Genomic DNA, 17,355 nt, shown 5'->3' on the forward strand with positions numbered 1-17,355 from the left:
CACATGCACCTGAGCTGGCAAGAAATGCCTTCAAAAATCTCGATGTTGCCGGAGCGAGCGGGAAATATTAAACTGATTCTCAAAGTACAGTGCCTAGACTGGGGTGCATTAGGTGCACAAGAAAGGACTACAACATGTTGAAATCGGCAATAAGAAGCATCGATCACCGGTGATTGATTTGAATAGGCGTGGTAATGAAAGAGTGAATGGGCATTGATGCTGCTTGCACGTGTCAGTGACATTAACAACCTGCCTTACAATCAACACTGAAGTGTTTGTCTTCAGTGGGAGAAAGCACGTGTGGCGGCAGGCTGCACCTTTTGCAAACCTGTGCTACATGCTTGTGATGAGACGATGCACTCTCGTAACTCCCGTGCTTTCGCTGGGCTCCCAACTGGTTCGGGCCTGTGTTCTTGTGCAGCACCTGGAACTGCTTGCGACCGTGGTGTCTGGCCTGGAACACGTCCCGTTCAAGCTGAACCCGGTACGTGTTCCCTTCCGCCGCGTGGCACAGCTGGGCCGTTGGTGGCTGCCGCACGGCTGGGGTGCAGCCTGGAGGCCGTGCAGGGGGGAAACAAAGGGGCCCTTGTGTTGACTCCTAGGCCACTTGCCACTTGGGTGATCCGCTTGCGATGCTGCACGTAAGGTGAACACGGTCCCTGGCCTTTCTTTTCTGTGCGTGCACGGCACAGGAATTGCACCTGTTTAAAGCTGCAATAAAGCAGCTTTAAACAGGCCAAGTGGGTTGCAGGATCTCTCGAGCAGTGCCTAGTCTGCACTGTGTTCAGTGGGACGCAGAAAAATGGCAAGGAGGTTGTTTTTCAAAAGCCGCACTTTTGGATGGCATGTTTTATACCCTATGCTTGTGCAAAGTATTCCCGTCAAGAACCATCACAAAGTGCCATGGAAAAATACTTGGGCCAGCAGAAGTAACATTAATTTGGGCAGGTTGATGAGGAAAACAATTTTTTTGAGCTCTGTACCCTGGAATGACACCGCTGGAGGCGTTGCCGTCTTGGTTTTCTTAGATCGGCCAAGACCGTGCCTTGTGCTTTCCCATCGCCTCTTTTATTATCGAAGAGAAAGACGGTGAAAGGACGCCATCGATTGCTCTTTCTGGCCTGGCTCAGCCGTCTTGATTAAGCATCGCTATGGCAACAAAAATCATGGCTGTGTCTGCTGCATGGTTCAGGCTAGAGTGAACTGTTCAAGCCCTCAGTGTGCTTGCTGGTCTTTTCCCTTGTTGAGGTTCCTGCTTAGTCATCGCAGCAATTGCGGTACTGAACAGAGGTGGCAGCATAGGGGTAATACCTAAGGGGGGACACTGGTCTCGGGGACATTTTTGTCATTTTTTAACCTAGGTGCTTGAGGTTTACACATTCGGTGTATTTTAGCATCCTGAGCACAAATGTGCAGTTAGTTTTAATCTATGTGGTCTAAGTTCGGGGTTGTGCAACACGTTACGCCATTCCATTTCAGGCATTAATACCCAAATACTTTCTATCCCTTTCTGCTCTAGAAAAACCAGGGAGTGCAGCTATATCACAGCAGTAATTTTAGAATTGTTTCTGAAAACGCTGTGAACTTGTCAAATATCAGGTCTTCAATTACCAATTTTTTCGCAAAACTAACTGCATAATATTTTGTGCTAGCAAAAAGAAATTTCATATTACAGTCGAACACGGATATATCGAACACGGGTATATCGAATTATTGCCTATATCGAACTCATATATTATCCCCTTGAAAATTCTGTGTAAAAGTATAGGAATTCGTACGTCTATATCGAACCGCATTTTTCCCGACATTGGGTATATCGAACGCCGCGCGAGCTGGAAGGTGCTCTTCGGCGGTCGCTGCACCCCCGATTGAGGTTGGGGAGGATGTGGAGGAATGCGCGGGCATGGCGAAGACTGGCTCGCGGAACTAATCCCCCCTACCGGAACAAATTTGCGCTTGCCCAGACGTGCCCCGCTACCGGCCGCCGTAGCGTTAGCGGACGGAGCCCGGTATGCTAAATCTCTCTAGGCACACAAGCCCGAACGCTCGGAAAATGCGAGTGTGACGTAGGGATGCCCCGAATACGCACGTCCCTTTTTCTTTTTTTTTTAGCGGCTGCGTACGTTCCCCAGCTTGCCGAAAAAGAGTTTTGTTTTCTCTCTCTCTGGGTCTGTCTTCCCCCGATGTCGTCTCAGGAAAGGTAAGAGGGAACGAAGGCGCTGACGGCCTCCTCCTTCTTTTGCATTTTGCTGCTGTTGCTGCTGTTTGGCGAGTTGTACCGCACCTTTCGGAGTTCACTGTTTCTCTCGGAGATGACCATCGCGAGCGCTTTGTTGGAGTCCGTTCAGAGAGCCTTGGAATTGTTACCTTCAAAGTTCTGGTGGTACGTGCGCGCTGTTCTTCTTTTGCGTGCGTGTTGTGCATGGTGTGCGAAGGCGCAGCGTACTGCTGGAATTTTCTAGTTGTGCAGCCTCGAGAAGATCGAGACCAGCGTCTTTAATTTCATTTCCAGGACGAAGAAGCAAGCCAAGATCAGCGATTTTTTTCTTTTTTTTTCACGGAAATAAAGCATCCTGTTGCGTCGTGAGTGCGGAATTAGTTATCATTCTTGAATGCGACGATCGGGAAGTGATCTTCCGCCATAGGTGAGGTCTCAGAGCCCATATTTTTTATATCGAATTTTTCATATATCGAACTATTTCGCGATCCCCTTGGAGTTCGATATATCCGTGTTCGACTGTATTGTGGTTTTATTGCATTGTTCAGTTCATAACCTTTTAAATGCAGCAAGCATGTTGCAAATCTAACCAGTGCATCCCGAAATACTGCACCCGACAGTTGATCTCACGGGTGAAAAATTGGTTCTGAGAAAACAGGGCACGAAGTTTGGAAATGTAGGCAAAAATGGTCATTTAGGCAACTGCAAAGGGTGACAGTGTTGTGAATACTTGTGGTACAGCTGTAATATTTTGCAGGTACATTATTTGGGACCTGTAAACTTGCAAATAAAATGAATACAGAAAATTGATTATTTGGCATATTTTCGGTCCTGTTGCATGGGTCAAAAATGTGACTTGGCTGTGGTTCATCCTCAAGTGGGGTTTGTGGAGTGAACTTTTGGACTCATTGTGATGTGGTGAAACAGGGAATTATTGCTGCGTTTGACAGCGAGCCCTCGGGAATGGAGTGGTGGCGTGCCAAAGGTTGTGGCCCGTGCTGCACCACTGGGGCGTTTGTGCAGCACCCGACGGGTGGACTGGTCACTGCTGCGTGCGGGCAGCGACAATTCATGCGTGGGAAGTGAAATTTGGGGCCACGAGCGAGGTGGCTAAACATAGCAGTGCACCTCGGGCTTTGAAGGGGGTGAGCTGGTGGAGTGCCTTGCGCAACTTTTGCATCAAAAAGATAATGTTTTTCAAATCAAGCAATCAAATGACAGAAAGACACCTTACAATTTCGGCATTTCTTAATTTGGCATTTGTCTATGCATGCAGCCGCAGTACAGTGTAAGGAGGTAGGGCAGCTCATGTGTTGTCTCCAAATTCGATTTCGGTGTTGTGTGCATTCCAAGCCAAGAGAAAAGTGTACTTGTCCCCAGTGTTGCTAGAAAGTTGATTTTTTAATCTCGGGTGACGTGTTAAATACCGTCGACGGCTCCAAACCAAGGTTCTGCTCCCAAACCAAGATTCCAAAAAGCTGCTACCACTTCTGTTTCAGCTGTCTCGCCCCTGCCACGCTTTCCCTCGAGGGCTGCCTATTAACGAGACAGCTCCGACCTGGGTAGAACGGGCTCGAAGCTTTTACCATTTGAAGAAGGCATGGCTGGTATATAGTGCATGGTCCATGCGCATGACTTGTTGTCACGACGTGGCCGGAATGCTTCAGTACGAAAAATTGGGCCCATCTCCCCGCGAGGGGGACTCGAGTAAATGCGTCGCATAGGGGGTGGGTGTATTGCGTTAACGTTTAGTGTTTGGGGAGTTGGTGGTAGTGAATGCGTTGTATCAGCAGCTTCTTGGCGTAGTTTGAATGAGTCAAGGATATAAGGCGCGTTCGTAGCCTCCCATTCTGTGTCGGCTTTGTGGCACAGTGGGTAGAGCACCATGAACATTGCGTTCCGCCCGTAGGGTCGAGGGATCGAAACCAGGCGCCAGATAGTATTTTTTTTTATATAGTGTAGGGGGAGGGGTGCGGACTACGACTACGGACGTCAACGCGGGTGACATCGTGAGTTACTGAAATGCTCTGCATTTAAAAGTACAAACCCTTGTGCAGCCCTGGTGCTCTTCCCGCCCCCGCTGGTGTCGAACTTGGGTGGAGTGCAATTGTCCTGTCTTCGCACTGCTTGTGTGCTGTCTGTTGGGACCTTTTCTTGATCCGCTGTTCCTGTTCTCCTACTTGCTTTTATCTCGCACAAGCTGGGGCCTTTCTGTGCGTTTTCTTTTCTCACTTGCTACGTTAATATAGACTGGCCCAGTGTAACTGAAAGAATGTGGGGACCACTGCTTCCCTCCAGTGGGCCTCTAGGGCGAGCAGTGCTAGCTGTGTTTCTGGCCACGTGGTGGCAGTGGCGCCACCTTCGTCCTGCCCCCGTTGTTCCTCGCAGAACAACCCCCTGCTGGACGACACGAGCGCCTGGTGGAAGCTTGCGCAGCTGTGGCTGGCCACCGGGGAGCTGCCGCAGGTGAGGGCCTCCCAGGAGAGGGCACAGGGCCCAGCCTTGACCCTAGGTGTGACCAGGAAGCACAGAGTGCTTGATGCGGGAAGTTGGTGGCTCGGGGTGCATGCCCAGGGCAGTTGAACACCCCTTCCCACTCGGTCGTCCCTCTGCCCTGCCCCTCAGCCACTGTCTTCACTATTTCATTACCACGCCTATTCGAGTTGATCACCGGTGATAAATGCTTCATTTTGCCAATTTCAACATTGTGTAGTTGCTTCTCGTGCACGTAATGCGCCCCAGGGGTCAGCATAGGCACTGCGCTTTGAGAACCACTTATCAGTTTAGGTTTTTGTGAAAGGGGGCGTGGCCACTGCACTTGACAAAAAAGCATGCCCCTCTCGTGGTTACGTGCATTACCATAAAATCTTTTTTTATCAAAAGGCTCCTAGCAAGTGAAATACCAAACTGTGTTGTCAGCCTTGTAATTCAACAGCATTGAAAGGTTTCAATTACCCGAAAATGACACCAGCTTTTCACCGATGAGCTTTGGTACGAAGAAAGGGGAGCTTTATTCTGCCAAAGCTTCTTTTTGAAAGTCCCCCACATGTCTAACTAGTGGACCTGGCATTTCCAGCCAGTTTCCTGCAGTTTCAGTTTCGTTCTTGTGCTCATATTTGGCGCTACTACACACTTACCCAACTTCAAGCTGATTTGCCGTGGTGCTAATGTTCCTCAAAAAAAGCACGCCGCTCGTGATTTCACTTCACCCACGCCTCATTTCTGCGATAACAGCTTCAGCTGAAAGTCGAAAGATAACATCAGGTCTTCGAATATTAGCTCAGACAAAAAGAGCACTTCCAATCGGCCTTGCACACCACCGGCTGTACACTGGCCAGTTTCGCTTCCATACGAGGGTATTTCCGGAGGTCTAGGGTTGCTTCTTAGTAGAACTGTCTATTCTGACTAATTCTCCAACAGGCTTGATATTGTTCCTTTTTGAAAATGTTAGGTGGCGCTGTAATGTAGGAGGCTCAGAGTGCTGAAATCTTTTCGCCCCGTGACAGCTGCTTGGTTAAAGCTTGCTGGGCACGATTCTAGTGCATCACACCTTATTCCTGCAATCAGGGCTACCATGGCGAGTAGATGATGATCAGAATGTCAACAAGCATCCAACAACGAGTTTGGTTTTCAACTCGAGACAGATATCTTCGCATCGCTCGCTTGCCTCGAATTTTATGCGGGCCGTAATCATTGACGAGTTGTTTTTACATCACGTGGGGACTAATTGCTGCCTGTAATAATGTCAAACCACCAGATTTTTTCCATAGAACCATTCAAAAATGCGCATTTTTAAATTGTGGTTGGGCTTCACCACAAGGTGCGGGCACCACGCATGCTAACATTTTTTTTTATATGTAACGAATTGTTGCGCGACTAAACTCTTTTTCTAGAACAGATTCTTGAAATGTTTCCCTACAAAATGTATATTTTAATTTTTTCCTACTACTGGTGGTTTGTTATAGACACCTCTCTTTTTTTTTCATTTTCTTCGACCCCTCGACAAAAGTTTTGAATTTGATAATTTTTTTTGCAATCATTATTTATGAAAACTTAAATAAAATGGGTGTTGCTGAAAAGGGCGTTAAATCATCTTCATATTCTGTCTCTGCAATGTGTGCCTAATGGCAAAATTTGGCACAAAAAAAAAAAACGTTTTCTTAGACCTCTAAAAATCGGTTCACTTCCCCCTGCAGTAACAAAAGAGTTGGAAGAGCTGCCATCTGCGAGTTGCGTTTCTGCGTGGTCTGGCAAACCTGCTCTCCTCCACCTCCCCCCTGTGAACGCTCTGTGGATGTCTGTGCCGCCTCCCTGCATTTACTGCCCGTGCGCTGTGATGACACGGTTGCAGTGGTGGGCGGCACGTGCCGTTCGCCAGCAGAAACCTGGTGGCAGCACTGTGGCTCCCGTGGCTTGGAGAAAAGTGTCGCAGTCGCTGTGCGGAGGACGAGAGCAGTGTGCAGAAGCCATGGCCATGACGTGCGAAGCAAAATAACGAGGCCGCTCGAACCAGCCAATGCACGTACGAGCAAACACTGGCAACAATAGCATGGTGGCCCATCCATTTCTGCTGCTCAGAGAAAAGGAGGGGGGGGGGGGGAGGGCACGAGAAAAGAAAGTGCTTGAGACGTTTTGTGGTGTCGCTGATGCGGGAACCCTGGTTCTGCCCCCGGGGGGATGCCCAGGGCTTCTCCGGGATGACCGTCTCCTGGTCGGCCAGTTCGGCCAGCAGCAGCAGCTGCCGCGAGGAGGACTCGGGCATCCACAGCGCCTCGCTCGCCTCGCCTGCGGAGGAGGTCCCCGAGCCCTGCCGCTGCGCCGACTGTGCGGCTCTTGGGGACCGGGAGCGCATCCGCCGCATCATCAGCATGGACGACCCCGACGAGGACCTGGAGGTCACGCGTGTCATCCTCACTCGGCGCCGGAGGGGCGTGGGAAGCAGGCCACTGGGAAGGGGGCCGGCCTGCGGGGGAGAGGAGTCGGCGGGGGGGACCCAGGCTGCCTCGGCACAAGAGGCCACGCCAGCCACCAGCCTGGGAGCCCCCGGCGCCCTCCCGGGTGGCCTGGCCCCTTGGGAACGCACCGACGACCCGGAGCGGTTTGCTGGGACGAGCCCGTGTGCGCGAGACTCGGGCTGCTTCGAGCTCGCCGAGGATGACCGAGGGGCCCCGGATGGCTGCGAGGGAGGGGGCCTGCACGAAGCGCCTCTGGCATGGGAGGAGATGTTCTCCATCTACGACGGGCACGGGAAGGGGGGCGCTGGCTTGTTGGCGCTGAAGGAGGAACCCAAGCGCCCTTGCAGCCCAGAAGAACGAACGCCCGTGGCATCTCCGCTCGGGGAGGAGGAGTTGCCCACCGAGACCGGCACAAAGGAAGGACTGGACATCGAGTAAGCGTACCTGTCTGTGCGGGGCTGTCTCGGAGGGAAAGGTTCCCGTTGTTGTTTGTGCCTGCCAGCCCTATTTCACATTGCTGCTCTTTGGAGGCGGCATCAGTTTGTCCGTTGATGAGTGCCAGCTACTGTTCTGGTGGAGCACTGCTTTCCCCACTGGTTGTAAGGAGCTCCTTTCCCCTTGCTTTTCTTTCAGGGTAGAGAACTGTGCACTCCTCTACTTGACGCTACAAGTATTTGGCTCTGAGGACGAGAAACTTTACAAGGTATGAAGCATCCGCTTGTCCATTCTCTTTTCCTCTTGCATCCGGGTATGTTGCAGTACGGGTGTACAAATGTCAGAAATCTGAAATAGGAATTCAATACCTAGTGGTGTGAGATGTGTACTTTATTTGAGAATTTGCCAATCATTGTGTTCCAGTGTTCTGTTGTGGCCAAGCTTTCAGGCATGCTCGGAACATTCAGCATGTCACTGACTGACAGGAGTGCTGTCACACATTGCTGAACATCAAACATACATAGAAAAGAGAACATACTGTACTGCGTATTTTGGTTTGGTCATCATGGTTATCGGCACTCCTGAGCAGCGCTGCTTGTTTTAATAATTGCAGTGATATTACAAAATGTATTTTATATGGAATCTGCCAGTTTATTTTCTTTTTTTCTAATATATGTGTTCAGTTTTATATAGTAGTGTCGCTGTTCGAATGCTCCATGTGATTCTACGAGAGATTGAGCAAGCATGTACACGCGTTTTTTCTTCTCCCCCCCCCATGGCCTCCGTTTTCCTGGAAGGCGCCTACTTTGTGAGGAGGATGATGAACCGATCCATTGCATTGAGTCGAGGTGCTGGCGTAGAAATGAAAAATCTTAAATGTGGCCCGAATAGCTTGTTCTTTCTGGCGGTGACAGTCTTTCACAACTGTAGGGCTTTGTGCTGGGCAAGATATGAGACTTGTTTTAAACTGGAAGTTGCACCACAGTGGTCAGCATGGAGCAAATTGTGCAGCAAAAATTTTGTTAGAAATCTTTAAATGAGCCCTGGCCATCTTTGTTGCCATCTTTGATGCCTCACATCTCAGTATATCTGTGGCTGCGGCCAGCTTGTAAGGGGTGGGTAATGTTTTGCTTATGAGAAAAAGCCAGAGAAAAGAAAAAAGAACTTGCCCAGTCAACGGCCAGTGCAGCTGTGTTTTGGCATGAAGCTGAGCCACTGCATGTGGTGACACCATTTTCTGTGCGCAATCCGAGCGGGCACCAAATGTGGAGGCGGCACGGCAGCCGCGCTGTGGCCGAGAGTGGCTTGACCTGCCCTTCCAGTGTCTCTGGAAGGGGCAGCTGCCAGCGTTGCGTGTGCCGCCATGGGTGGCCCCCGAAGCAGCCCAGCAGGGGCCTGAAGGGGGCGGGGGGTTGCTGCTGCTTGCCAGGCGTTCCTGGCCTGGCAGTGGGCAGCGGAGGGGCAGCTGGAGCCCGCGTACGTGGTGCTGACCAACGAGTGCCTGTACACGCTGCGGCCGGGACCGGAAGTGAACCAGTTTGCCTGCGGCCGGTGCCTGCGCTTCAGCCAGCTGGAGGTGGTCACTGTGAGTGGCCCACTGCGAGGCTGCCGCGGCTGGAGTGGGTGGCGGTCAATGCGTGCTTCTTGGAGGGCCACGGAGGAAGGAGACGAGTTTAGTTCACTTAAGAAGAAGAGATTGCCTCATTAGGGCAACACTGGCGCCCCTTTTGAGGTGAACTTCGCTCAAATGAGCCATACTGTGAGGAGGAAAACAGAGAACCTACTTTTCTGCACTACACTGGGTCGTTTGGCTGAGGCCAACAGAATCAAACGCAAATTAAGCAGGGGTTGTGAGCTTGCGGAACCGGCCATTTTCGCTTGAGTACAGGGCATACTCTTCTCGTAGCAGTAAGGATGGTGGGGTAATGATGCAACAAGTGTGCTGTTGCACCAGGTGGAACTACGGCAGGCTGGTGCTGCAAACTCCTCCGTCTGCTGTGCAGATGGTTCGGACTCAAAAGCAGCCAGCTGGCGCGAGGGTCTAAATTGACCCAAGTGTGTTGAGTGGTACCCACTGTTTGATGAAACGATTAGTGCGGAAGGGTGTACTGAGGGGCTTGTTGGTACATATTTTAGCATTTAGAGACAGAGCGGAAGACGGGACTAAGGAAAGAACATCCGTGTCGTCTGTTCTTTCCTTAGTCCCATCTTCCGTGCTGTCTCTAAACACTAAGATTAGTGTGAACCATATTAAAACACTGCACAACAGGTCCAATCAAAAATAAGCTGCGCAGTTGCCAAGTGTATCGCAGCGTCATTTAGGAAGGCCGGCTGCCGTGTTTTGGCTTGCCTCGTGGCAGCATTGCGGTCCCTGTGGCTTGCAGCGCTTACAGGCTGCTGCGTGGAGTTGGCATACTAGCTTGGTTTTGTGCGCCTGCCTGTAATACATCATTGCCAACATCACAGAACATGTCATGCACAGGGAGAATTGAAGATTGGCTTCAATGGTTGAATCAGTCAGTGACTAAAGCATCGCTTGCTGTGAGACAAGTGCTGCGGGTATAGCATGAAGCACCAAATCATTGGGATTAAAGCAAAGTCGAATGGGGTCTTCGAGGCCCCTTTGATAGGCACGCTTATGTGGGGAAAGCCATGTTTGAGCAACACTTGGTCTGTGTTTGCTGCGAGACAGCATGTCACTTTTGTGCGTAGGGATGAGTGCACTTTATAAATTTTCCCCTGTGGCGGCTGAGCCGTTTGTGCCGGAGGGGAAAGAAGAACGGCCACGTGCCTTCAAGGTTCCAGCTAAAGGTGATTCACCCCAGGCGGTCGAAATGAATCTGTAGCCCATGGTCTGGGCAGAGCGTCGCTGTGTAAGGTGCCAGCTCTGCAAACATGCTCTGCAATAATGGTCGTGCCTCATGAGGAGGAGGAGGAGCTGCTCTGCGTTGCTGGCTCGGGGGGGATGTCGAGTTCGAACGAGCAAGAGGGGCCCCAAAGGCCGAATGAAGCCTTGTTTCAACTGGAAGGTCATACGTTTCGCAGTTCTCGGCCTTTGTTCGACAAACAGCGATGCGTTATGCGCTGAGAAATAAGTAGACAAAGCTGGCGTTTCTCTTGCCCGCTTTCCTTTCACTTTCCTTTCACAAAATAGCGAAGCCCTGGCAGCGTGCTCCGTTGGGGGCTTGGGCGCTGGGGCACGACCAAAACGGCTTCCTGCGACAGCACACAGGTCTCCTACAGCGATGTTTCTCTGGCCAAGGAGGGTGGCTTGGTCTTGGGATTTTTTTCGACGGAATGAGAAACATACTTAGATGCTTGAGTGGCTGGTGTGCTTGCATACTCTGGCGTCCAAGACCCCATCGAGCCGGCTGCGAGCACGGAAGGCTGCGGCAAAGCCACTTCTGAAGCAGCAAGCGTGCCGTCTTGGGCTCCCGGCTGGCGCCTTTACACCACCTCTTCTGGTGATCACAGCCATCTCAGATGATTTTCTCTTGCACAGTGCAAACCTAGCTTAAAATAAACCCGCTTCGCGGCAGCTGTGTCCAGTAGCCGTTGTCGCCCACACAGGGCAACGCCTGCTGTACGAATTATCAACGGTGGCTCAAGGCAGACGGGCGGATCGGTCAGCTGTCCGCTCACAGTACCGTACTTACCCGATTCTAACGCGCCCCCGATTTTCCAGGCAAAAAAACAAAAACTTGCACCTCCAATTGTAACGCGCACGAAACTTTGTGACAAAGAAAAACGAATGTTAGAGCACGGCCTCCGCGATCGGCTGCCGGCGGCGCGCCGTTGCTCCGGCCGTCCCAATCGCCCGGAGAGAGCGTAAGTTGAAAAGGGGGCGTGGCCGCGTCTGTGGCCGCACCGCGGCGCGCGCAGCCGATGTTTGGAACGAAAGCCGTGTATGCTGGAACGCTCCTCGAAATGGCTTTTCGTCAACTTTTGCGCTTCCTATCGCAATTAAAAGAAAGCATAGCTGATTTTATGGGAGCAAAGCGACTCATAGAACCTGATAATGCATTTATTTTAGCTGCGATTGCAGCAATGCGACTTATTTAACATGGGCTGTGCCGCTTTATGCCCTTGACGCACGGAGAATATTTGCTACCACCGATGGGAAATTTCTGGCGCCGAAATAACATTCGGTTCGCTAAAATGTCATTATGTTTCAGGTATTTCTTATCCCGGCTTACGTGTTTTATATAGTCCGCATGGACAATGCAGTACAGTTGGGTGTGGGGCGCGATCGCGTCGTACCCACGACAGATGGCTGTGCTCTTATCTAGCCTTCGAATTAATGCCTGTTGGGCGGAAAAGCACCCGTATTATTTTTAGAATTAACGCGTTTAAGGAGGATTACGTTGTGCAATAGCCTCAAGGATGCGGCAATCTGCTCTACACATGCGCGTTAAGCAAGGTATGGTTTCAATTTCAGTCGCAACAAATTTAAAAATCTTAGTCAGGTGCACTCTGATTTCATTGTATTCTGAAACGTATTTCGGTGGCCACAGGCAAGCCCATTTTTCCTATTTTGGAATGAATACGCGGCACATTTAAATTACTGATTTCAAAGCACGTCTATGTGCTAAGCAATGATGACAGCTTTCATGTTTGTTTTGAACATTAGCCACTTATGTACACACTAAAAGCTGGAAACCAAATGTGTACTGCACACTCGTCCAAGAGCTGCATAGTTTATTAAACATTTATTTACAAACTATATTGCACTTACATTCACAAATCTACACTTTCAAGGCATCTGCATGTCTTCAAAAACGAAACAGTTCACACACGAACCACTCTGCGATGCAGGGGCTTGGGCACCAGTTTTTGCGGTACGCGGCTTTGTACGTGACAGTTGCACCAACATTGGCAAGCAGTGGCTGAAAAAAAAGTGTAAAAGTCAAACGATGGTTTATGCCGAGATTTCGGCAAAAAAAAAAATTCATATTTTGCACCAACGTCAGTTGCATTGAAGCCTTTAATTAAAGTCGGGTGCGGCGCTTCAATGAATACTATTTGGGATATTCGAAAGCTATTCGAAGCTTTTTCTCAGCCCATCACTGTCGTTTTCCTAGATCACATATATCTAGATCACACTCCAGCCTGCGAGCAACGAGTGCTCGCAGGCTGGAGCGCTGAAAGCTTGACAATATTTTGCACGCCATTTCAGCAGTGTAACATTCAGGCCAGCCTTTAGAGCTGGTTACATGAGCGGGCTCTTTAAATGAATTACAACGCGCCGCAAATAGCTGAATGCCGCAAACAACGAATATAAAATATCTTGTCGTAAAATAAAAAAAAAGCATGGGCAAAATCATATAATCAATAGGCTGCATAACACGTCTTCCATGAACGAGGCTTCAAACACGAAATATACAAAAATTAAATTTCTAAAAATAACTGCCGAAAATCAAACACGGCACCTGTATAAAAATGCAATCACTGCGCTTGATTGTTGCCCATAACCCACCCTACGCGGAAATAAAAATATCACGGCTGTTCCAGCAGGCAGGCACCCGATAATTCGGTAGCCGAAAAGATCTCGTCCCCAAATGTCCCCGCACCGAAATGTCGTGCACTGATCACAGCGCAACAATCACAGCGCGATTAACTTTTCACGGCACAGTGACATGCCTGGGTTTCAGTGCTGTTCCTCGAAGCTCCTAGACAAGCGGACTTCATGACCTGGTCATTCGGTTGGTCAGCTTAACAAAAATAAAGCTGCAACACAGTTCTGCGTGATCCCGGCAGCGAAGAAACGCAGCAACAAAGGCTCCGCAAAACCGTCCAGGGGAGCCGCTGCAAGCTTCCCAACCATCGGCTAACACCGCCATCTCGCGGCGCGTTCCGGCGTTAGCCGCATTACATGTTTTTGCTGGGGGACGCGCCGAATGGGACGGCCGGAGCAACGGCGCACCGCCGGACGCCGATCGCGGAGGCCGTGGTTAGAGAAACGGGCGATTTATTTCACAAAGTAATCTCACTCCTCGTCGCTCTCTGAGAGCTCCTTGTCGCTTTCCGCTGACCACAACATCTCGTCCTCGGTGCCGTCAAGCACGTTCGCGACACCACACTTCTGAACGAACGTTCAACCATGGTCGATCGGATCGTGGCCCGCGCCTCGCATGCCCATCCCGCGAGATTCTTTAGAGGCGCACGCTTCAGCCGACCGCTCGTTTTGAATGTGTGGGAGCCGCTCGTAAGCCACTCGTGGAAGTGGCGCACCTTCGTTGCCGCTGCTGCCATTGCTGTTATCAAGCACGTAAGTGGAACGATTTGACGATTTGTGTGAACGCCGTTAGAAAAGCCTCAGCACCTAGGCGCCTAGGCTTCTTGCGTCCGAAAAATCGTTGCTAAATGCTTTGGCGCAATCTTGAGATGGCAATGGCGGTGGGTGGGATGAAATTTCCGCTGTTTCGGCAGTTTCGGTTTCGTAGCCGATTCTAACGCGCATGGGTTTTTTCGGTCTATTTTTCCGGAAAAAAAGGGATTTTAACGCGCATGCATTTTTTCGGTCTATTTTTCCGGAAAAAAGTGCGCGTTAGAATCGGGTAAGTATGGTAAATTTCAGGGTTTGCACAGGTCCTTGAAAACCCTTGAATTTAGAAGTGTCACTTTAAAGGCCTGGAAAGTCCTGGAATTTTTTAATCGTCCTTGAAAACCCTTGATTTTTCTGGACAGAATCAATGGCCCTGTCTTTTCACAAGAATTGAAGTCTTTGGCATAGATTTTAGGTCTTAACAAATGTAAGGAAACATTTTAACAGCCAAGTTTCAGTTTATGGCGGGAATTACATGTTTGGTGAATTTTAATCATTGCGAGACATTGGGAGCAGGCACTTCTCAATCCAATCCATGCCACGATACAAACCAGTGAAAGCCGGCTTCTGTTCCCTATCTTGCATCTTCCATCTAGTCTATGGACGCTCGCTCATTGCATGTTTGCAATGCCTCATACGCTCCTACTGCGTTTGATTTTACGTGCAAATGGTGGACGTGTACATAGCCCGTCCTGCCTGGCAGCAACACTTGCTGATGTAATTTCAGCTGATACTCTTGCTGATACTGCAGGCAACATTAACTAAGTTATGAAATCAAACAGCCCGAGCAAAACACCAAGGAAAAATAAAAACTTGTAAATACCAACCATGAAATAAAAGATAAAGCTGAGGGAGCATTCACGAACCTGTTGGCGCCTATCTACCTAAATGTGCACTAATGTGCTTAGGTATTGTGCAATAGAAAACTTTTGCATTGTGTTGAAAAAGTTATAATCCCAGATGAAACATTAGATGGGGACCTTGAAAATGTGTTTTCGGGTCCTTGAAAACCCTTGAATTTTTGCTTCTGAAGCCTGTACGAACCCTGCGGTAAGTTCATTTCCCGGGCGATTATGTTCTGACTGGGTGCACTTAACTGATAGCAACATTTTAAATAGCATTTTCCTTCTCCTCCTACTCCTCTTCCAATGCGCACGGAGAAAGGGAGATTGGCAGCCCGGGCGGCTTGCTTAACCACCTGCAGTGCGTCTCGTTCCTTTTGTCGTTCAGGGGCTTTAGCTGCTTCCTGCCAGGTATGTCGCTTGCAGGAGCTCGGATGCTCACCGTTGCAGGTTACTGACTTCGCTAGTTGTGCCTAGTTGTGCACCAATGCCTTTCGAAAACGAAACTGGAAGTATGATAGCTGATGGAATAGTGAGGGAAGCAGCCTGCCTCGCAGTGTAAAAGTGGGAGTGTGTGTTTTTTAGGTACGATGACCTCATGGAAAGCTTTTATTTACATGTTTATTTCATGTGCTCAACCACTCGGGAAGTGTTCCTTTCAGGAAAACATCCACGCATGCTTGTGTCAAACGGTGGGCGGGAGTGTGGGCTTGCGAGTGGGCAGTTGTGGTGGGCGTGGTGGTCTCCTCCTCAGCCTGCTGTTTGCGTGCCCCTGCCAGGTGTGGCTGAACTACCAGGGCTTCTCGCTGACCTGTGCCTCGGGGGACAGGCTGGAGCTGGCCACGGCCCATGCGGAGCTGACCAGGTGAGCGGGCTCCCTTCCGTGGGGGGCCACAGGGTGGGCCCACCGAGTGGCCGCAGGTGGGGCCTTTCCGCCAGCCTCCTGGTCAGCTCAGTCGGGGCCGTGCACGCTGCTGTGTGTGGACAATCCAAGTACCACTACTACAGAACTCCTTGCAGGCATGGGTGAGGTCTGCTATAAGAAGAGTTTGGACTTTTCAAGTTACTAGAAACAAAGCAAGCAATGGAAGTATGCCAGTCATTTTTCAAGATTCGGTTACAGCTGAAACAGGTATTTAAGCCAACAAACCTCTAGGATGACGCTGGTTTTCCGCAGCTTTGCCTCCTGCGGTGCTATGATACACCTCACAAAATCACACTCGCAAGTTCTTGCATTTGCTGTGTCCTATCTTTTCAGTCACTCATACTATCACTGCTATTTCTCTCATTCAAGTTGCACTTGCGTTTTCATTGTCTCCACATAAATATATATAAGCTAAATATATATAAGCAAAGCGCAAGTGAAGGTCTCGCTGCTAAGCTTGGACATTCGGCTGTCTACATTGTACAGGGGGCCTACATTTTTTTGTTTCAACTTCATATGTAGTATAAACATCTGATCTGTTGCACTAACATGGTTAAATTTTAAATTCTATCATTTGACTTGGCCAGCACATCACACTTACGGGTACTGCAAGTGCATGACTGTATGCGCTTAACATTGACGGTATTTGGCAAGTAAAAAGTTCCACATCTACTAACTCACAATTATTTTTTGTTGTTTCAAATTGTTTTTGCTTGATCACCATTGTAAGTTATTAACACAAAGACTGCAAAACAAATGCTGCGAAGGTATGAAATGAAAGGTTGTCTGCACTTGAAAAGTCCACTGCAGAGGTGCAAAAATGGACTTGCTAACCTGTTAACTCTTTCGGGACCGCCGGAAAAAGTGATGAAAAAGGGAGGTCTCGGTACAAATTTTTTATTACATAAAGCAAAGGCACCATCCTGCCTTAGCATATACCAAAATGCAGCTAATTATATGTTCTTTGACATAGAATACCAAGTTTTACATCAACACTGACAACAGAACCATGAAAAAATCTGAAAGTAAGAACTTCGTAAAAAAACTAAAGAAAAAGATAGAAAAAAGCGCAAATATAAAAACATTAAAAAAGAATAAAATTATTTCAGGATATACAAAATCCAACACAATGCTTTGTTTCTTTATCGCGAAAGTTTGATGCAGCTAGGTGTAACTGGTTTTTTGTTTTGTGTGTGATCTCTTTGGCACTAAGGCCTTGGCTACGTCGTCGCCCAGGTACACGCCTGGCTCTCGTCTTGGCAAAAACTTGATCTGTTTCTGCGCTGGTGGCAGGAGATCACCACCATAGGTAGTTAACACCCTAGCGAACAAATATAAACCAGCCAGAACATATTTCGAGCACACAAACCTACTCCAGAGCCAATTGAAACTGAAACCAACACCCGCCTTTCAGGGCGATTTGATGTTCCAGGCTGATCGACACCCGAATCCTCACTCGAGCTGAAATCCGATCTCTAAAGCCGCATTCCGACTCTTCACTGCCACTCTCATTGTTAAAATCAACAGTAGAAGGCGAAGATATGTGAGACGAGACGAGGCGGATTTCTTATTGCGCTCGCGCGAGTATGACGCCATGTTTGTTTACATTCGAAACCACTGCCCGTCAGAATAAAATATCTGATGCGTTGCCGCCT

The 17,355-nt window shown here is 49.4% G+C and overlaps 1 protein-coding gene across 3 annotated transcripts in view; it reads left to right on the plus strand.

Annotated features, from left to right (window-relative positions):
- LOC144144298 (pleckstrin homology domain-containing family M member 2-like) overlaps positions 1-17,355 on the plus strand; it is a 66,920-nt gene that overhangs the window by 7,667 nt on the left and 41,898 nt on the right. For 2 of the 3 annotated variants that reach the window (XM_077675675.1, XM_077675673.1), the window contains exons 4-9: positions 422-484; positions 4,607-4,684; positions 6,904-7,607; positions 7,807-7,876; positions 9,038-9,193; positions 15,555-15,640. In XM_077675675.1, the coding sequence (XP_077531801.1) occupies positions 422-484; positions 4,607-4,684; positions 6,904-7,607; positions 7,807-7,876; positions 9,038-9,193; positions 15,555-15,640 (1,157 nt within the window). The remainder of the gene's footprint in view (positions 1-421; positions 485-4,606; positions 4,685-6,903; positions 7,608-7,806; positions 7,877-9,037; positions 9,194-15,554; positions 15,641-17,355) is intronic. The other variant, XM_077675674.1, reaches the window with a different exon arrangement.

Source organism: Haemaphysalis longicornis, unplaced genomic scaffold (assembly GCF_048455015.1).
Source record: "Haemaphysalis longicornis isolate Haplotype H1 unplaced genomic scaffold, Haemaphysalis longicornis Haplotype H1 scaffold_7, whole genome shotgun sequence".
NCBI lineage: Eukaryota > Metazoa > Arthropoda > Arachnida > Ixodida > Ixodidae > Haemaphysalis > Haemaphysalis longicornis.